The 22258-nt window shown below is 48.7% G+C and overlaps 1 protein-coding gene across 2 annotated transcripts in view; it reads right to left on the bottom strand.

Moving 5' to 3' along the window:
* Nucleotides 1-1113: 1113 nt before the first annotated feature.
* Nucleotides 1114-22258, bottom strand: part of Kiaa0040 (KIAA0040 ortholog) — a 33444-nt gene continuing 12299 nt past the window's right edge. For both annotated transcript variants that reach the window (XM_047521481.1, XM_047521482.1), the window contains exon 2: nucleotides 1114-4530. In XM_047521481.1, the coding sequence (XP_047377437.1) occupies nucleotides 4085-4435 (351 nt within the window). In that variant the 5' untranslated portion in view covers nucleotides 4436-4530 and the 3' untranslated portion in view covers nucleotides 1114-4084. The remainder of the gene's footprint in view (nucleotides 4531-22258) is intronic.

Below are 22258 nucleotides of genomic sequence, written 5' to 3'. Positions count from 1 at the left end.
TGGCCTCACCAGCCGGGCTCCCTTCAGGTGCGCAGTGGCTGCTCCCTCCCTGCTGGTTGCTGGGCAACATCCCTAACTGCACTGGACAGTTTTGGAATGTCCTGGAGGAATGAAGGGGAAGCCGCGGGAAGTCTCTGTTGCCTGGTTGTCATGGGTGTGTGGTGACAGGGAATCAAGTAGAACTTCAGAAGGAGCCTGCCTGGGGGGAGACAGGGCGAATGGGAGCCTGTCCCACGGGCCTCCCTTCCTGAGCCTGGTTAGAATATAGTCGGCATGAAGTTTGGCCAGTGTGTTTGGCAGCTGTTCCCCATGAGATTGTAGACCTATGCTGTCCAGGGTGCGAGCTGCTGGCCACATGAGGCTGTTGAACACTTGGAACATGGCTGGCAGAACTGAGCTAGTGGAACTTTGATTTAATGTTAATGATTTAAACAGCCACTGTGGCCTATGTTTCCACACTGGACAGTGTGGAGAGAGCATTGTATTGGGCAGCGTGCTCTGGTGGCTTCTGCTTTAATAGCAATTCTCAGCATCATAGGAGAGGAATCGGGATCTAAATCATTTCATTCCATAACCAATACAAAGCTCTGGATGACTTGAAAAGAAAGGTGAACATTTAAACATACATACAAGTGTGCACATGTGTGTGTATGTGTACACACACACACACACACACACAGAGGCATATACTCATATCTCATCCCTGGTTCTTGATCCTTCCCTTCCCAGCACCAGATCAGCTCAGAGGTGGATTTTTGCTTCGGTCCTTGCTATTTCACCTTTCTGTGTGAGAAGCCATTGATTGACCTCAGAGAAGGGAAAGTTCTCTTAGTGTTGCCAGGGAACATAAGTGTGTTTTTCCGCAGCTGGCACCTCTGAGGAGTTTGGTCTCTGAGGCTGTCTGCTTAGCAAAGAGGGGTGAGAAAGCCAGGTTCCTGGTCCTTTGACCTATGACTCTGCTCGGGGGAGCAGTGAGCCGGCAGGGCTGGGTTTTGTGTCCAGAGCGAGTCCCTGCCCCCATCATTTCTGAGGGGTGACCCAGGGACAGTAATGCCTGATGTTAAGGAAGTAATTGACTCCAGCCAGCAAGGAGGTGAGACATAACTTTTGATTTTCAAAATATTTATTTAAATAAATTTTTCTTTTATGCATATTTGAATTTTACAGAAAAGATACTGAAAAATATACAACTTTGATCATTTATATTCTTCTTGAGAAGGGGAGTTTTCTTTCTCTACCTTTTCCTCTTCCTTTCCCTTCCCCCCAGAAATGCAAACAGCGACTCCACTGAGCAAAGGAGGGAAGATCTCCTCTGACTGCCCTCTGGGTCCGGCTGAGGCTTAGAATCCGGGACTGGGGACGGTTCCCCGAGGCTGCGCTGGTTGAGGCCTCTTCTTTACAGATCCTAATTTGGCCCCCCATTAACTTCACCCCACCCCCAGATGAGCCATGTGGGCACAGGTCCCAAGGTCCCACTGGTTGCCAGAGGCAGTTCTGGGACAGAGGCTGGGATACAGAGTGGACGGGGCGGGGACTGATGGCTGCGCTGGCCGGGCACAGGGAGAAGAGGGGCATGGAGAGGCAAGACAGAGTGGGAAGGCAGGGTGGAAGGCGTGACCCCTGGCCCCCCACGCTGCCGTGTGTCCAGCAATCTGAGGGCCCTCATGGTCCCAGCCTATCCTAGGCACGCCATAAGGTGTCGGGAGGCGGGGTGCAGAAAAGACAGGCCCCCCCGGGTGAGGTCTTCTGCATCCTGGGCTTCGGAGGTAACTGAGATGTGACTTTCTGGGTGTTTCATGCCCAGAGTGGGAGAAAGTCCATGCTTCTAAGAGATGGCAGGGGCCCTGTGCCTGGAGAAGGGCCTTGTCATGGCAGGCAACTGGCTGCTGTCTTAATTCAGTGCAGCAGCCAGTTGCCATGGAAACCACGTTACTCCTAGGATCCCTGATCCTGGTGATCCACACCCCAGATCATACCTGACACCCCATCTTGCTGCCAGCTTCCACCTCTGGGTCTTCCACATTAGAGGGACTAAGAGCTAGAGATGGGAAGGTCAACTGATCCTGGTGGGCAGCAGAGGACACGGGAGGCACGTGGTGTGGGGAGATGACTGGCCATCCTGTGACACACGGGAGACAGCCAGATGCTCCACAAGTTCTTCATGTGACAAGGGGACACAGAATCAGACAGTGCCCCTTCTTTGGGTCAAAGGGGTCTAAGAGTGGAGGCCTGAGTGCCTAGGGAATTTCACCCTAGAGTCAGAGGGCCAACATGACTGGCTAAGGATATGTGCAGGCCTAAGTCAGGTGCACAGAGTTCTCTCTTAGACCCTGGTCACCACCAGATCCCACCCTCCTTAGACCTGGAGTGTACCTGGAGGCAGGTGAGTACAAGGTAACCCAAGAGAGCAAACTGAGTACATCTCTCCATTCACACAATCCTAATGAATTTAGGTTTTTGCTATTATAAATGTCATAGTTTAGCTGTGCTATTAGACAGTGATTTTTGCCACTGACTAGAAAAACTTCCATGGGAAAATACTCCAAGAGAGCTCCCTAGATATGAAAATGAATTGTGAGAGTACATCCTACTCTCAATTGGGAATGATCCGTCTTTGTAATGTGGTCATAATACAATCAAAATGCCAACTGGTTCATCATATAGCGATTAACTGTGCCTCCCACCTCAACCCGGTGGGGAGGAGCCCTGCTCCACTCTCTGCGGACCGAGCTTACGTGTCCTCTCGCCCCTTGGTTCTGCATGTACTCTCACACAGAACCCAACACATAGTTCCAGCCATTGCAGCCATCAGTGGACTCTCTTAGAAGGTCACCTGGGGGGAATTGGCGAGGTATCATAAGTTTACCCTTAACATCACCATGCATCCAACAGCAACCACAGTTATGAGTATCTACTGTGTGCAAGATACTTGCCTGAGCTTCAAGATAAATATTAATAAACTTCTTTATAGCTACTTCCAACTTTCATTTCAACTACTACTTCTGGGTACCTCCTGCAACATACCAAGCACCCATTACAACCACATGAAATCATTCCCAGTGTGCTTTCTTAGAGACTGTGCTGGTGATTGTCTTAATTCCTTCCCTGATGAAAATCTTTGGTAGGAAGAGGACATCTAGCTCAGGTGTAGCATCTGACCTTTCCATCTGGAAAACAGTCATTGCACAGGTACACAACTCTAGCCCACTGAAGTGGGTGAGGGGTTTCCACAGCTTTTAGCACCACTGCCAAGAGCTGTTTGTTTTTGCTTGGAAAAGGGCATTTTGCTGAGTGATGATGGGGTAGTGTCCCAAAGAGGTCTTGGACCACATTAAGCACCCATCAGTGGTAATGAGAACGACATTGCAAGAAAAGAGTTTTCAGTGAATTTTGATCCATCAGACTTTATGTGGGCAGAGGGGAGGAGTCAGAAGCACAGGTCTGCATCTATCTGCTCTGCACTGGAATGGGGACAGTACCAGGTTGCCAGAATTTCCAGTAAGAGTGTAGGTACAGGAACAGGAAAGCACACATTTCCAACCTGGCTGAAATATGGAACAGACAGTGTGAAGGGCCTTGCCTGGCTGTGTAATTGTGTATATGTGCCTAAGTCTAGCCGCCTTCCCACAAGACATTTTGGCCAGTGTATATAAGGCACTGTCCTGCACAAAGCACATATTCAACAGCCACCTGATGGACAGAATATACCTGCCATTGTGCCTGTTGCCTGAATTTTCATGTGTGATGGGTGTGTGGGCGCACTTGGAAGCTGTGTCGAGATGGATGGACTAAGGTTCTCAGTGCTTTTGGGTACGGGGTGTGGCAGAGGCAGACGGAAGGGCTTGCTTGGGACTGTGGTAAAGAGCATGGCTACTGGACACAGAGCTGCCAAGACCGTGCAAGACTTGTCCATGTGCTCCCCTGGAAGTGCCCTCCTTGGGGACACTCAGTCTGAGATTGGTTCCTTGGCCGAGTAGTTAGTCTGTGGACATGAGTGCGTCTCTTCAGGGATTCCTTCTCCCTAGTCTCTGTGCAGCTGGGAGGAGTCTTGGCCCCAGAGGGAGGACGCCAGCTTCCTACCTAGCTAGACAGGTAGCGATGGCCTCTTCTCCATCTGGAGAAGCTTGGGCTGGGCAGAGATCCAGAGGTCTTCTTCATCCTTCTTCTTCTTCTTCTTCCTCTTGTTTTGCTCTGGCTGTGGTCCGCTCTTGCCTGACCGGCTCCAGCAGCAATGGCAACAGATGACAAGGAGTGTGAGAACCACCAAGAGTGGCAGCCCCAGCAGGACGGCCAGGCAGATGGTGTTGAAGATGCCCTCTTGGTGCTTGGTCAGGATGATGTCCCAGATGGAGTTGAAGAAGGAGATGATTTTCTCCATGGTGCCGGGCTGTAGGGGGCTCACTAGCAAGTGACCAGCAAGTGACAAGCAAGTCATTCACTAGCAAGTCCTGGGCTCAAGAGGACACAGCCGTGGCCACTTGGAATTTATTCCTCTTTCAGCTCTGGGCTTGGGCATGCCATCAGTAGCACCTGAAGAGAGAAAAGCAGAATTCAAGAGACATGCAGTGGGAAGGTTTCTAATTTTATGTATTATTCTGGCTGCCTGTTTTGTGCTGCTAAGTGTTGAACCTGGGGCCTTGCACATGCCATGAAAGCACTCTAGCACCAAGCTCCATCCTCAGCCCTATAATTTTAGTAGCATCAGAGATTTTAGGTTTAGAAAGGGGAGGGAAGGAATTGAGGATTTCAAATAGTTCACTGAAATTTTATTGCCACTCAATGAAGAAGGTAAATGAGTGCATTTAGTCAATAAGCACGAGCTAGTTCTTGCTATGTACACACACGATATTGGGTTTACTATACAAACATCACTATTATATCAGATCTGGTACAGAGTAGGGATCAAAAATTGTTGGATAAGTGAATGAATGTGAATAACCAGGGTTCGGATGAGGGGCTGGCTCTCCAGACCCTGTGAACGGAAGCACCAGGAAGCCCGGGGCCAGAATGCCAGGGTAGCTCAGGCTTAATTCCTTTACCTTACACGGGAGCCTAAAGGCATGAATCTCCCCAGTGGTGTGTTACACATGGCACCCCATGGTTGTCCTTTAAGGTCTAATTCCTTGGATAACGTGCTCTATAAATGTCTCATATACCCAGTGCCTGGACACCCATCCAGGCTCCATCTGACCTCAGTCCTGTTCTGCTGGCATGTGGTCCCAACCCGGATGCCATTATTTACATAATTTTTGCAACTATATAAATTGGCACCTACTCTTGGGCCCTTTGACTCATAGAGACTGAAGTAATGCTATAAGAGGACAGGAATAATTTCAGCTAACTTTTATTAAGCACCTATTATATGCCAGGCACTGTGCACCTATGATCTCATTTAACCTTCACTGCACCCTCCTGAAGAAGGTGCCGTGATCTCTCATCCCCAGCTGAAGAGGTGGAAGCACAGGTCATGCAGTGACTGGGGAGCTGATTTTGCTCATTCTGGGGAGTTTTGTTCCAGATCTCCAAGGGCTGAGCTGTTCACAGGTGTTGCTCTGGGGCCTCCTATTCCTTTGTGTGGAATTAACCCACTTCTGGCAAGCAGCCCAGGATTGGCAGAATCTTAAAATTCCTGGCTATTCCCCAGACTGACTTAAACATTGATCCCAGTCTATCGTAGAAAAGACTGCAAAGAGATTTATTTCCCATTGTTAGACACTTTCCAAATGCATAAAGAAACATAGCATAAGACCCAAGTCCTGCCCGAGAGCAGGTTTATAGAAAGCAGCTGGCTGCCCAAACTCAACAAAGAAAAGTGCTCTGAGAAGCCATGTCCCCTGGCTGGAGGCTCCGCCTGAGCCCCCAGGGGTCTGGGAATGTGGAGAAAAGCACCCTGGGGGTCTGCAGCCTTCGGTGTTCTGTTGGCCACTGGCCTCTGCTTGGGCGTTTCCTTCTCCTTTGACCGGGACCTTTGCTTTTGCGTCAGCTCTGTGTGGCCCAGTGTTTTGAGCTCATCTGGTGGGGTTGAATTTTTCTGCTCTGCTGTGGGAAGACTTTGGTGCTTTTCTCTAACTGGATCCTGTACACAGCCTTCCTGGAACTGAGTGCTTCTTGCACAGAACTATTGTGACTCGCATGAGATGACACCACCCTACAGTTATGGAAGGGCATTTGGGGCCCACTTTGGGGTCCACCAGAGAGAGGAAGGGTGTTGAGGCCTTAGAGAATATTATAACAATTTTCATGAAGGTGGAGTCACTTAAGGAGGACCTTTGGAGGAGTGGGACTTTGATGGAGAAATATGAGTGAAAAGGATGTCCAAATATTCCAGGCAGAGAAATTTCTAGAATATGAGCAGGAGAAGAGGACATCTCCTGATGGCCCTGGGGCTCAGGGTGGAAGAGAAGATTGGCAGACAAGCTAGAAGCGCAAGCTGTGGCCAGGGTAGAGATGGGGGTGAGGATTATTTGGGAGCTTTATGACAGTGAACCCTGTGATCAGAGCTGCCGTTTAGGAGAAGATAACAAGATGTAAAAGCTCTGGAAAATGTTTGAGAGAGCTCTTTGCCAACCCACCCAACATTAATTGGACATCTAATACATGCCATGCTCTGTGCCAGGTGTGCATTCAGCAACAAATGACAAAGGTGTAGTCTTGATATCATGGGGCCTTGTATATTCCAGGGAGTTACTATGTTGAAGGATCATGTTGTGAAAGACAAACATAATAAGCAAATTCCAACTTAGGCTGCTTAGCTGACTGAAATAGATGCCTGCGTTTGAATTATGTGTTTATCTCAATGTCCCTGTTACTCGTACCCCTCCCACCTGTCTTAAACTCCTCCATCCCATGGCACCTTAAACAGCCTTAGAATAAATAGATTTCTTTTTAAGCTAAAGCTAAGTCAATAACTCACTTCTGCATTCCTAAAGGTACTTATTTGAGTCTGCTCTCCACAGCCAAAGAGAGTATTCATTAACATTTGGGAACCCAGTCTGGGGAAAATTCGATTAAAAGGTATTCTTTATATGTTTTTAATCTAAGAATTCTCTTCTAGGCCCCCTAGGTTACTTGCTGAGCTCTGCTAATCTATAGTGTTTCATTAGTATTTATGAGCTTTGCATTATTAGCATTTCCAGGAAACAATCAAATAGCTCCTTGGTGGTATGAATTAAAAGTTAGCGCTTCTGTGGGATGCTTTGCAGAAGCAGCTAGGCCTGGGCCCTGAACTGTGCTCTGGGAGACCCGAGCCTTCTGTTGGCTGTCAGCTACCACTGACACCGTTTGAAATGTAACCCATCTATTCTTGTCAGCCCAACAATGGGTGCTAATCAACCTCCACCGTCTGACTCTGGTTGTGGCTGTTAGGAGAGAGATGATGGGAAATATCACCTTCAAGTCCCTGGAACTGAAATATCACTTATCTCCACATCCTTCGCAGTGTTTGGACAGGGAGACTCGTTCATTCGTTATTTTCTTCCACAAGCTCCTATCCACCTGTGTGTGAGGTGTCGAAGAGCAACAATGCCAGAGACAGAAGGTCTGGGTTTGAGCCCTAGGTCAACCTGCACAACATCAGCAAGTTATTGACCCCCAGCTACAAAATGAAGCTAATAAGCTTCCTTCATGGTGATGTCAGAGGATTAAAAAGGCTCAATATATTCCATGCATTCTGTAAACTATAACATATAATACAAACGTAATCCAGAAATTAGTGGGTTATCTCCAAACAACAGTGGACTAATTCTAGCTTCGACCTTTTCCTCCCCATCCTCACCTCCACACCTAATCCTCACTTCCAAAGAACTACATTTCCCACCTCATTCAGATGGAAAGTGCTTTGTGAGGGGCTGCCCTGCTTAGGCCAGGCTTCAGATCTGTGGCTGAAATTCTAGACCAGAGGGAGAAGGGTCAGGGTCACCTGGGGGACATCTGCTGGTGTCTGAGGATTGTTGAGCTCCCAGTTGAGGTCTGAGGAGACCAGCTGGCTGTGTGCAGGCCCCAGGCTCTGGAACCCCTGGAAGCACACAGAGCTGGGTATAGAGAGGTGTGATCCAATCTCTGAGAGCCAAAATCTGTGCAGGGTTTTGTGCAGGGCTGACTCTGGGGCTGGTGTTCCTTCTAGAATGCTCTAAGAAGGGGGTGGGCATTCTATCTATCACTGACCTCTCATTGTTCCTTTTTATTAGATAAAATAATACGTGTAAAATTCTAGAATAGTGTCTGTCCAGTAGTAAATGCTTTCTAGAAGTGTTAATGGTAAAGACCATGATGGCACTCAATTAAATCCCAGACCAACTCCAGAGTGACCAGCAGATGGTACGGATCTTCAGCTCTCTTATGGAGGGAGGAGGAGCGGAGCAGGAGGTTCAGGCCTCCATGAGAGCCATCGAGAGTCCCCCATGCAGTGCAGACCTGGGCAGGTCAGGCAGAGGCCTCCCCACTGGTCTTTCCTCGAAGGTTTCCACTGTGCTTTCTGCCTTGGGTTGCGATTATCGCTGTGCTTGCTGTGTTTCCTGTGCCCAAGGATCTCAGGTGACAGAGGATGGAGTGCTGGCCAGGAGCGGCTCACAGAGTTAGCTAAAGATACAGATTCCTGGGCTCCACTGGTGGAGGCCCTGATCCAGTAGATCTAGGGTGGGTCCAGGAATGTATGCTAATGACAAAACCCAGAGTGTTTCTGGACAATGGTCAGGTTTGGGAAGTACTGGAAAGCAGGTTGGGCCGATGACCCTCATCTGGGAGCACAGGAGCCCTGTGCTGATGAGGGAATGTTTTGTCCCATGCAGAGCTGCACCATAGCCTGCTGTGGGCCCTCCTTTGGGGTCATTTCTTGCCCCATGTAGTCAGGGCATCTGGGCCAGGGCTGCTGGACACCCACAATGTATCTGGTGCTATGCACTCAGATCCTGAGTCCCTCCAGGAGTCCCGTGGCCCAGCTGTGCAGGGGCTGGAGGGGCAGCACAGCTGGAGGGGCACGGCATGAGGGTCATGGGGAAGTGATGAAGCGGACATGACCCCCAAGATGTTGGCTCCTTGGTCGCAATGCTTTGTGAGCACTACTCCATGTTGGCACCCGTGCTGGGACCAACACTAGGAGCACCCAGATCAGACCTGTCCTGTCAGCACTCCGGTCTAGTGTGGGAAGCAAACGTGCACCAGAGAATCACAGGCAGGTGCCAAAGTGTAGTGATGGTAAGGGCCTCGGACAGGAAACCTGGGACGCTCTGCAAGCGCACAATAGGCCAAAGAGACCCATCAGGGAGGCCCTGAGTGGGACACTGAGATAAGGTCCAAATCACCCAACAGCAAACACACAGGCAGGGGGTCTGAGAAGCCAGGAATGTGGCAGAAGCCTATTTTCAAGCACTCCCGAGTAACAGGCCTGACGTGTTTTTCTTCAGCCCTCAGGTGCCTGAAAGGTGAAGCATCTCTACGTTTCCAGCAATGAGTTCAATTGTTAATACACTAGAGAGCGTCGTCCTAAATCAGGAGGGGTAGGGAAACGATACAGTCCTTGGAATTTTGATCGGATCATCAACTGGACTCACTGCTTCTCCTGAAAAGGACAGAGCAGCTGAACACAGCAGTTCGGGTGGGGCAGGAGTGTGTGCCCCGGGGCCCGGGAGGCAATCACCCAGGGCCTTGCAGGCCGCATTAAACTCGGGTGTGAGCTGTGGGAGCCGAGGGGTGTTAGGCAAGGAGGGGACATCACTGATGTGTGTTTTGCAAAGAATACTTCCACTGAGATGCAAGAGGACAGACTGAAGAGGAGGAGTGGGAGAGGGTCCCAGCCATTTGTGGGAAATGGGGGGCGGGTGAGAGTGACGGTGGTAGAGGGGACCATGGTCTGGTGTTCTCTGGATGTAGAACCCCCAGGCAGGGGACACGCGGCAGCACCCTTGGCCTGTGCTCTACTTTCCTTCTAGCCCTACTTTCCTGTGATGGCTCTGAATCTGGAGATGAATAAACTTTTTTAAAAAATATTTTTTCTCTTTTCCAAAATAAGAATCCCATCACACAGTCTCTGCCTCCTGCCATCTCTCCTGGAGGTTTATAACATCTTATTCAGCCCCAGGTCTCTCCACCCTGCCTGTCCAAACCTTGCCCTGGCTCTCAAACCACCCCAACTTGCAAAATCCCAGTGGTTACCATAATATCACTCACTTCAGAAACCAAAGCTCTCTGGCTGCGAGGGCACAGAGTGGAACTGCAGGCGGCAGTTATTAACTCTGCTGCTCTGGATATATATTTTCTTGACGGTTCTCACCTTGCTAACCTGGCATGCTCAGACGCCTCTAACAGATGTAAGTACTGTGTTGTACAAAAATCAGATCACCACAAATAATCTGGTAGGAGAACATTACGTTTATTACTTACACCTGGCTCAAGGCAGTAGCAAATAGGTATCTGTATTTTCCCCAATTGAATTAATTGCTTTAAGTAACTAGTCCTATTAAAAGTTGGAGACTCTTTCTTCCCCTAGAGTATGCAGATATGATGTGTTACCAGATATCAACTGTTAAAGGAAAACAGATAGTGTGCTCCCTCAGAATCGATGTTATAATTATGGCTGCAATTTTGAACAAAAGCACAAATAGATCATCAATATAGGAATGATAAAGGCACCACAGTTATTAAAAATAATAAAACAATGCTTTATTGTATGGCCTTTCTGGGTTGAGAAGAATCTTGAGGAGCACCACCTGACTGAAGTCCCTCGCTTTATTGATAAGAATCTAGGGCCTCTTGCTGGAGGTCACCTAGCTAGCCACCAGTAGACTCGGGCCAGAATCGGTGTCTTCTGCCTCTCAGGTTACCTTCTTGCCAGGTTTCTCCTACCAAAGTCCCTAAAGACCAGTGCCTAGGCAGAACTTCCCAGGGGGTCCACCACACTCTTCCTGCATGAGCTAGACGACCTTCCCACCCCGTCTCTGAGGGGCATGAATGAGTGCGGGCCAGGGTCCTCTCCTTTCTGCTTGCTCATCTGGCCAGAGGCAAGGGACCCAGGGAAGGACTCCAAGAGCCTGGGAGCAGAGACTGAGGTGTCCTGCATGACTGCGTGGAGCAGAGAGCCTGGGCTGACTGCAGTGAGCAGCGAAATCAGGGAGAAGCAGCCTCTGCGGGCCGAAGCCACGGAGCTCTGGGGCTTATGCGGTGATCAGCCTAGCCTGACTAACACCAGTGCCGAGTTCGACAGCTCTCCTAGGCCTTCCACCCAAGGCAGGTCCCTGAGTGCTTTGGGGCGACGGTTCTGGGACCAGATATTCTGGGTCTGAATTCTGGCTCTGTACCCCATGCAGGTTAACCTCTCTCTCTGGGGCTGTTTTCTCCTTTGTAGAATGGGCTGGAAAATATGGGGTGTCGTGAGAACTGAATGAATCTAGGTGGAGCACCTTAGAGCCTGGCCTGGCAATAAGTGTGAGTCTTGATGATTTGACCCCAAAAAACAGGCCAACCAAATAAACACCCCTTCACTAATAATGACTTTGTTTGCCTTTGTCAAACCTAGGATAGTTCTGGAGTCTTCATTTTGATTACATTTGTCCCCTTTACAAGGGGATTGCCCCCTTTCTCAGGTTTTCTGTAGTAAGAAGACTCTTTTTTAAAATGATTTCATTCTTCATTCTTTTTCAGAGCAGCCACTACAGAATTGACGTACGCCCAGGCCTCAGACAGAATCACGAGGGTTTAGATACACCCGTGGCCCGTTCTCCACGGTCTCCCCTCACAGTGGAAATGGGGCACCGTTTCTCACCTCCGCACACACCGTCCTATTGTCTCTCCCTTCTTTCCTCCTGCTCGTGTGTTAGCAGGTGTTTCTCTAACGCCTTAGCTGGCATGGCTCAGTTCCCTGCCCACCCCCACAGGGTCCTGCGATGAGAAGCTGCCCTCCTCTTCAAACTCATTGTTACCATATTCCATCAAGCCTCATGGTGGTCTCCTTTTCCTTCCTTCAATTCTTCTTTCTAAAATCTAAACGTGATCCCACACCCCCTGTTTAACCCTTGTTGGGCTCTTTATCACTTTCGTGCTTATCTCCACTCCTCAGCAAGGAGGACAATTCTCTTGTGATCTGTCCCTCATCTCCCCCCACCCAACTCTCTGCATGCCTCCATGGCCACGTGCTGTGTGCCTGGGGTGTGCTCCCCACTTCCTCCCTGGGCGCATCCACCAGGAGAACCCTGGTCACTCAAGCCTCCTTCGTGAGGTCTTCTGTGACTCTCAGGCTCTGTCCCTACTCCTGGAACTGATTTCTTTCTCTTCTGAGTTTCCAAAGAGGCAATTACCTACTGGAACCTTGATCTCATTGTATTATAATTATTTATTTCCTTTGAAAAGTTATTAGAATACAGAAAAAGACAAAGGGTTATATCTGTCTCAGCACTCTCCGGTGCTTGCTGACTGGCTTTTCACCCTCACTTCAAGCCCTGAATAGCTCCTGGCTCCTCGGTGTGACCCGGAGGTCTAGCTGTGTGCCTGTCACATAACGAGTGCTAACAAGTATTTGACAAACTAATAAATCTTTCAACATTTGGGCTGAGAAGACCAATGGGCCTCCTCGCCCTCTCCTTTCTTCACCCCACCTCCACCCTGTCAGCGGGTCTCGCAGGATTTCCCTCCAAAACACATTGCAAATCTGTGCTCTCACTTCTGTGCCAGGAGCAGCGGTTTATCACATGGATGATGGCAGCTCCCCCACCAGTCTCTCCTGCTCTTCTCTTCCCTTGCTCCAATCTGTTCTCCCCATGAACCAGGTCACGTTGGTCTCACCCCAATTGTGCCCTGTGGTTTTCCATCTCTCAACGTGTAATATTGAAACTCCTTATATCCACAAGGCCCTCATCATCTGCCCCCTGCCTCCATCATCTGGACCCTGCCTCCATCATCTGGCCCTCACCCCATCATCTAGCCCCTGCCTCCATCATCTGGACCCTGCCTCCATCATCTGGACCCTGTCTCCATCATCTAGCCCCTGCCTCCATCATCTGGACCCTGCCTCCATCATCTGGACCCTGCCTCCAACATCTGGACCCTGTCTCCATCATCTAGCCCCTGCCTCCATCATCTGGACCTTGCCTCCATCATCTAGCCCCTGCCTCCATCATCTGGACCCTGCCTCCATCATCTGGACCCTGCCTCCATTATCTAACCCCTGCCTCCATCATCTGGACCCTGCCTCCATCATCTGGACCCTGTCTCTATCATCTAGCCCCTGCCTCCATCATCTAGCTCCTGCCTCCATCATCTGGACCCTGCCTCCATCATCTAGCTCCTGCCTCTATCATCTAGTCCCTGCCTCCATCATCTGGACCCTGTCTCCATCGTCTGGTCCCCACCCCATCATCTGGCTCTCACCCCATCGATAGTCCTCACCCCATCGTTAGTCCTCACCCCATCACATGGACCCTGCCTCCTTCCTCTGGCCCCTGCTTCCTGTTGACCTTGTATTGTACTCCTTTCTCACTCTCTGTTTCCTGGCCTCACCTACTTTGGGGACTGTCCACCTGCTCAGGCCCTTGTTTGTCTCTCTGTCTGTACACCTGTTCTTAGTCTTGGTGTGAGTACCTCACAACATTCGGGTCTCGGCTCAAATGCATTTCTGTTCACATTTACTCCAGTGTTGCCTCAACAAGAGGCCTTTCCCACCCAGCCAGCGCCCGCCAACCACCTTGCCTTCCTGCCTTGGCAGTGCTCCCCACTGGGAAGCTCCTGTCACTCCGGATGGCCCTGGAAGTGGCATACACACTTGAAGCTAGTCTCCCTCCACAGGCATGTGAGTTCTACCAGAACAGGGAGCTGTCTGTCTGTCCTGCTTGGATCCCGCGTCTGGCATGTGGCTGCATAATGAATGCAGTCAACCCCAGTGTTCTGACTAAACAGGTGAGAGGAGAGGGAACGTCTGCCAGTCCATCCAGGGCCGGGGGACCTAGGAGAAGCACCGAAGGGCACAGAGAGTGGCCATTAGCCCCAGGGCTGGCTGGACTTTGATGACAATCACCTGCCCATTTAGTACTGTCCAGTTAGATCCTCCAGCCACAGAACTTGTTTGAGAGGGAAATAATGACCAGGAAAATTCCATTATCACTGAGCACAGTAGGGAGGGGGGCGTGTATGTTTTATCAGCTCCTAAATAATCTCCTACCTTCCTTTGCTCAGTTACAAAGAGCCCATTGTAGCTGGGACTTTCTGATAACAAGGGATCCTTTCCTAATTACTATATGCTCTACTTCAGAATCAGCAGAAAAGAAAATTAAAAAGCTCCATTTCACTTCGGATTCAAATGAGTCAATTTTTCAATCAATCAAGTATTAATTAAGCCATGCTAGGACATACAGGGAGAGGAAAAGATACTCGCTTCTCAAAGGTGATACCAGGGAAATAGAGAATGATTTAAGAACAACGAAAAGAGTCTAAAAAGGTTTTCACTGGACTTTCTTTGATTTTCTATTATGGAAAAATAGGGCGCCTGGAATAGCCGGTTCCTTTGTTCTCCTTTCCTCTTTCCTTCCTTCACCACATTGTGCCCAAGGAGTCTGGAACTCATCTGTCCTTTCCACCCACTGGAGTGGTCACTGGAAACCGTGTCTCTGATTCCCTGGACATCCTGGCACCGAACACCCCCCAGCCTGCCTGAAAGTCAACGGCTTCTTCAGATCTGCCCCCCTGAGATCATTCAAGAAATTTCCTAATTTTTCTTCTCATACACAAGAAAACCTGTAGCCAAGAATTTTGCCTCTGCAACAAACATGGCGCGGGGCCTGGGACACCCCAGCACCCTGGAGTTCAGCTTCGCCACTGCTAATACAGTCACCCATCTGGCTCGGAGGGTGGCGCTCGGGCCCGTGCTGCCTCTCTTTGCCCTGGGAATCTGGAACGGTGCCTGGTCAGATGTGGGCAGCTGCCTTTGCAGAGTGGATGGATGAGTGAACGGTCACATTTCTGGAGGGATAAGTGAGACAGTGTGTGGGGCGTGTGATAGAAGAATGCCTCACACAGCAGGTGCCGTATGATTGCGTTGAAAACAGTAATGCTCCGTATTTCCTCCTAGATGGTTCATATCGTGTGGAAGGTGGAAACTTCCTTTGATGAACAAATTAGTTCATTCTCGCTGAGTCTGATCAGTTTCTGCCTGAACTGGTTTAGAGGGTGAGCTGACTGACTCCTGGGGAATCAGGGCAGACACAGCGGGCTCTCCTGGTTTTCTCACTGACTGGTTCCATTCATTCCCGGCTGCTCCCTCTTTCAGCCCTCCTGACCCCAGGATCTAATTTCTTAGGGGAGCCTGCTGTGCCCATCACTATCAGCTTTCCCCTCTTCATTTCAGCGAGAATGCTCACTTGTTTTCCTTTGACCAGCCTCTTTTGACTTAGATGCTTAAGGAGGCCACAACTTCCAAACGGGGTTGGTAAAGGTCTCACTGCCCTGCAAAGGAGCAGGGACAATCTGTTGATTCAAAGGCCATTATTGGTTGAGTTCTCACCAATATGTGTGACCGAGGGGTTACAGACAAGGTCTCACTCAACAACTCAAAGAAGCCCTACGTATGCCCATCATACAGGAAACTGAGGCTGAGGTTAAGATATTCGCCCAAGTCTTTGGAGCTATTAAAGGGCAGAATGAGGTTTCGATCCAGTCCTATCTCGGTCCAAAGATGCTGCTATAACCACAGGAGTCCCAGGACTTTGGTCTCTGGATCTTCTTTTTTAGGATGATGTGCTGTTCACCCAAGTCATTCATCGCCAGCATCTGAAAGCTGCCATCCGTGCCACACCATATGGATACAGCCCTGATGGACATGTCTAATGTGACTCCAGGAGCTCATAGTTAAAGGGACCAAACACCCAGAGAGAGGTGTAACACTTCGTCACCTCTGGCAGTGAAGGATGGAGCCCCAGAGGCGTGAAGGTCCTCTGACAAGGCGCCCACCAGCAGTCCATGAGCTCTATGCAACACAGACACTTGGATTTTTTTGCAATTTTTCTGCCTCCTCTGATTTCATATAACATGGTCAGTCTTTAGCTAGTCCTCGGTTTTGGCCTCACTAACTTCCCACATAGCCACAATCTGCTGAAGATTTAAAAGGGCCTGTGTTCTCTCTGACCCCCACACCCTGCCTGCTCCACCAGGCCTGTTCAGCCACCTGGTCCCTGGAGGCATTTCACCCTGGGAGCCCCTGGATCACAAAATCCCCCAGGAGTAGGGACTCTATTACCCTCTAGGAAAAGGAGAGACAAGCAGCAGCTTGAAAACTATTAGGATGAAAGGCAAGGTTTTCTTGGCAGCTGTGACTTCCAGCATGATTGACTGACCCTGGTCTCTGGCTAATGAGACAAATGATCAAGATGAGCGATGTTTGCTGGAAGAATTAGTACACACGGAGAGATCCCTGGGCTCAATACCAAATGCCGCAGAGGGGGAAGTGGAGAGAGTATTAAGCTAGGAGTTGCAGGACCCAGTTCTAGTCCAGTTCAGTTGTCCTCCATGCCTTTGACCTTGGACAAAATTAAGCTTTCTGAGCTCTTTCCTGGCCTGAGAAGTGAGGTTATTACCCGTCCTGGATATCTTTCAAGATGATTGCGAAAAACAGACAAGACATGTGAAAGAACACAGAGAAGGGGAAACTGCAACCTAAATGCACGGTAGTAGTATTTCAGAGGATTATATTAAAAAGCTGAATTAAAGCTAAAATTAGAATCCTGAGCTTTTCCTGCTAATGCACTCCTGGGCCGCCCTCTCCTTCCCCTTTCCGCTCCCGGTCTTTTATGAATCGCAGTCGTCAGGAGCTACATTTCCAACGTGCAGGATTTGAGTGCACACTCTGCTAGCACTCACCCTCGGTCTAGCCCCCATCTGACCACATCCTGGTGTTAGAGCTCATAAAACCCGTAGTCATGGTTACAGTGAAAGACCCAGCTCTCGTTTTCACTCTTCAAAATTGTTTGGTACAAGATTTTGGAGCCAGTTTTGGTGGGTGTGGAAAGCAACTAGGTGAGGTTTTATTTTTGGAACCAGGAACCTCTGAGGTCATCTGTGAGTTGGCCACGGTTGGGGTGGGGTGGTGCCTTTTCTGTTCCACAAATAAAGGGAGAGTTCTGTTCCTGGCCCGCTCCTGACACCGATGCTTGTCTTCAGACGTCACATCCTCTTGGAGGGAAGGAGTGTTTTTTGAAACAGCAAGAGGACAACCAAACACTTGTGTCATTCCTGGCCTCCCACACAGGTGGTAATTAAAAAATAGACCTTCAATTAAAAGTTGCATAATTCTCTTTAATGCCAGAGAAGGGAATTTAGAGTTCTGCAAACTTTGCAGCAGTAGCAGAATGACTGACTGCTTTTCCTCAGTGGTGATGGGAGAGGTTTACAGACTGGAGTCGTTGGAAACTAATGGGGCAGCAAAAATATACAATTACGCAACTCAAAAGCAGGAGAGAGTCCTACTTTCTTTTCCATTTCCTCCCTTCATTTAATGTTAACAAAAGTCCAGGGCAATTAAAAGCCAAACACTACCTTATTGCAGTACTAAGCTTAAAATGTAAAGGCCAAATCATGGAGTGAGTGAGCAGAAATAGCCTCATTTCAATAATAACTCATCCTGGTGGAAAGTAAAATGTGGCACATTTTAGAGTCACCAGGCTTCAGGTCCCAGTACCCACCCAGAGGGAGACTATGCAGGGGATTCACCCTGACTGAGGAGCCTACCCTTCCTCTCTACGCAGGTGTAAATCTGCATTCCTGACACTTCATGGAGGCTTTTTCCTCTTATAGTTTTGATAAATAATAGTTAATGCATGCAGAGGACACAGAGGAGAGAGCTGAGGTGTTTACTGAGCACCATCCAGTGCCAGGCAAGCAACTCCTCCTCCTCCTCCCCTTTCTTCTTTTTTGCTTCAGCACCTAATTTCTTTGCTAGAGATGACTCCCCCCCCCCCCAGTCTCACTAAATACAACTGCACTGTAAATATATGTTTCTAAACGTCACTGGCTCTGTCCCTCCCTGTACCCAAATATCTTCCACTCCAACATAGAAATGCCCTTCCCAAGGGAAACTGCAAGTATGGTAGTTCCCCCTTACCCAAGGTCTCACTTGTGGCTGTTTTAGTTTTCTACTGCCAAAAATATTAAATGGAATATTCCAGAAAGAAACAATCTATAAGTTTTAAATTGTGCACCATTCTGAGTAGTGGGATGGCATCTTGCACTGGTCCTCTGTTTGGCCTGAGACATGAATTTTCCCTTTGTGCAGCGTATCTATACTGTATATGCTACCTGTCTATTGGGCACTCAGCAGCCACCTGGGTTTTGAGATTGACTGTCAGGCTATATCAAGTGTTTGTGTTCAAATAACCTTTAATTAATTTAATAATGGTCCCTCATTGCAATGTTGGCATATATATATATATATACACACACACATATATATAACCCAGTTGGAAGTGAATGACAGGGCCCTTGGGTCAACATATATATATATATATATATATATATATTTTTTTTTTTTTTTTTTTTTTTTTTCCTTTTCTTTTTTCTTCTTCACAGTACTGGGATTGAACCCAGGTCCTTCGACATGCTAGGCTAGTACTCTACCACTGAACTCTATTCCTGGCCCTACAGTATATTTTCAAAATTAATTCCTTTAACTATTTTTGAAGTATATTGTGATAATTTCCTATTATTAGATATTGTTAATCTCTTACTGTGCCCAATTTATACATTAAGCTTTACCCTAGGTATATATTTGTAGGGAAAACACATTATAGATAGGGTTTGCTATCATTTAAGGTTTCCAGCATCCACTGGAGGTCTTGGGACGCAACCCCCTCAGGTAAGGGGAGACTACTGTATTGCAAATGCATGATTCAGAAATAGGGATGAGAGAAATTGTTTAAGCTGGGGATTGCAAGGGAGTGCTCCACAAATACCACACTGTGCGCGTGCGCGCACACACACACGCGTCCTTCCTCCTTACCTTCTACACCGCCTCTGCTCTATCTGTGACTGGAGACATCAAGGCTTTGTGGTTGCTTTCTAGAAAGCTCTCGAGGCTACTGGGAGCTGGGTAAGATGGTGGAAGAGATTGGGGAACTCAGTCCTGTCTCGAGGCTCTCTGTGGTGTGGCCTTAGGGTTGGGCACCAGCCTTTAGACTTTATCTCCCTTTAGCAGCCCAGAACACATTGTTTATCAGACCAACCATCAAGGTGTCCAGGTCTTGAAGGAATGGATGTTGGTGGGAACTCTTTGACAGAGCAGAACAACCTCAAAGTTGGGCCACGGCCCTGCTAGTGAGAAGGCAGGAAAGGGTCTTAGGTTTGGGTTTGGATTAGAGCAGTGGGGGAAGGGAGTGATGCCCTTGCAGTTCCCCCCAGAGGTGGGCAGCCAGGCTCCTGGACAGAGAGTCTGAGGGTCCTAGGCCTCCTGTTCTGGCTTTCCTTTTTACCTGGCTTGATTTGTTTATGCTCTTGTGTGCTTTCATAAGAGCCAAAATCTTGGCTAAAGGACAGTTCAAGAGTCCCAAATGCAGTATGAAAAGCAAATGTGACTCTGTGTGTCCTTGGGAAAGTCACTCAACTGCTTTGGGTCTCATTTTTTTTCATCTCTAAAATGGAATAAAATCTAGAAGAATACATAAGAAAATGATAGCATGTGTTGTCTCTTTGGAAGGAAATTGGGGACAGTGCTGGGAAATGACTTTTCTCTCAGTCCTTTGGTACTGTTCCAAATGTTTGATGGTAGGCACATACTTTCTAAAGGACATAAGCAACTGCAAGTGACCGACAGGGTCCTTAGGTCAAAGCAGGCAATGCATGTGATTGTGCGCTGGGGCTCTTAGGAACTGTACAAATACTCAGAGTCACTATTGGTATTATTCTAGGCAAAAGAAGGGGCAATAACAAAAGTCACCCCTTAATTCCACCTGGTGTCAAAGTTTCTGCCTGAGATTCCCGAGAGATTTGCTCTATTGCTGGGAGGTCCTGCCTTTGAGCCAGAAGGGATGGAAGGATGGCACCTTCATCACTTCCAGGGCATCTCTTTCCCCTGGCTGTGCAGAGACGCTGAGGCTGCCCGCTGGCTCCACGCTGGGTGACTTGGGTCCTCCGTGCACACAAGGACTCCAGGTTTCTAGGCTGGTGGAGCATGTCCACCCCGTTGAGCAGGTTCTGACAAGCATTCCATCCACTGCCAGGAGGCAGTGGGGCTGCTCATGTGAGCAGGGACAGGTCTCTGCATTTTTGACTGCCCACCGATTGCCCCCTGGGTCAGAGGAGCTTGGTTATAGAATATGCATGGGTCTACCTAGATTGTTTACTGAGTCACCAATAAAAATGGTGCTGCAAAGTGTTCTTTATACTTGTGCAAATAGTAATGATCTGCATTAAGAAACGATGCCATTTGAATGATTTATATACGGATTCCATTTCAAGAAGTGTTAGTTAAGTATCTACTAGGTGATTGACATGGTGCTGAGGAGGGATTAAAAAGAAATGCATGACCTGGTTCCCCTCCTGAGTGAGTTTCTTCATGAGACTCAGCACTATAAATTCTGCCTGCTCGGCCAGGTGGTAAGGAAGTCAGGGAACCTCAGAAGCTTCAGGCTTCTCATCCCTAAGCTGTGAAGATAACAATAACATTGACTTTGGAACAGGGACTTAGACAGGCTGTCCTTGCTAAAAGCAGTGACTCTTTATCTAGACCTGCGGATGCCCTCTGGGTAAGTGACAGCTGGATGGAGCTGGTCTTTCTGCCTTCCTTTTGTGTCCATCTCCTTAAACTTTCAGTCAGGTCCCTGCTAAGCTTTGCACAAAGGCATGTTAATCATTTAAGGAATGTTCATTTAAAAACTCGTAATACATGGTTTATTAGCTCTAAATTTACCCAACCTGGCTCATCCCCCTTGAAGATTGAGGCCAGATTTGCAGCATCCTGTTGCAGAGCCCTGGAGTGGACACCTCCCAGGAACAGCGGGAACTATCCTCTCAGGGGGACCAAACTGCCCCCTTCCAGGATCACAGGTCTGATGGATAAATATCCTGAGCAAGAAGTGGAAATTGTTCCCTCAAGTGATGAAGACTTCTCCAGAGCCATCTTGCAAAACCAGAACTGGAGAATGATCAACTCTGATCAAGACAATCCAATTACACAGACCTCTCACCCGCCCCCAGTTCTTCCTCTATTTGAACTTAAAGTTCGTGTCAGCACCCGAAGTCAGGGCTGCATGCCGGCTCTCACTCTGCCTTCTCAACATAGCCACACTGATTAAAGTTCTTTTTCTGCTTTTCACCATGACGTTTTTTGCTTGGGGAAAGTGACCCAGTCTGGTATGCTGGGACCCTTGGAGGCAGGCCTCTGGCCTAGGGTGCCAGTAACAAGTTCACTCATCCAGTGTGACTGTGTGAGTCAAATCCAATACTCACACAAGTTCTCTATTATCCAAAAATTCTCTGCAAAGTTTAATTTAAAAAAATGATAGCAATTAAATGCTAAACTAAATATCAGCAAGTGCCAGAATACGAGAGCACCGTTAGGAAGGGGAGGTGGATGTTGGCTTAGGGTCTATGGGGGAGGGGTGCAGGAGGGGATGCGCTGGGCGTGTTGTCACATGGAGGAATGTCATGCTGCTGGGGACGGGGGCACTGGGATGAGTGCGCAGGGTTTGTGACTGGGATGGCAGTGGAGATCCTTCTGAGGAGTGGGAAGGCTGTGGAAGTAATTTTGGTGAGATTACCAGGGCTCTGAGAGCCTAGCATGGTGCAGTGCAGTGAGCCCCAGGAAGAGCCCAGAGGTCGTGAGCACAGGGGACCTAATGGTATCAGTGTTTCAGTCTCCACATCCTCCTGCCTGATGGCACTCACAACCGAAAGGACTCCTCGCCAGAAGGGAGGATATGCAGGATTAAGCCCCCACCCCTGGGCTCCCTGGCAGTCTGCCCTACCCAGCTGGGTAGAGTAATCACAGATATTATGATAAAAAAAACTTTTATTAATAGCACACTTTCTCCCTTAGACAAAATCTGATTACGACCTGAAATGAAATATCACCAAACCAATCAGAAAGAAATGGCTATTCATCTCCTGGTCCCTTGGGAATGGGGGGCAGACAGGGGATAAAACCACGGATGAGATAGATCACTTCTCCAGGCTGTGAACCGACACCCAAATGGCTTGGTGTATTTGCCATTAGGAAAAGTCCTACCAACATTAAACCTCCTCTGGATGTTCCACCCCTGCAAACGTGTCTTCCTTCCACCCACAGGGGTGGGGA

The sequence above is a fragment of the Sciurus carolinensis genome, chromosome 12 (genome assembly GCF_902686445.1).
Source record: "Sciurus carolinensis chromosome 12, mSciCar1.2, whole genome shotgun sequence".
Lineage (NCBI taxonomy): Eukaryota > Metazoa > Chordata > Mammalia > Rodentia > Sciuridae > Sciurus > Sciurus carolinensis.
Note: the sequence above shows the minus strand (reverse complement) of the source record. Positions and strands in the feature narration are given on the sequence as shown.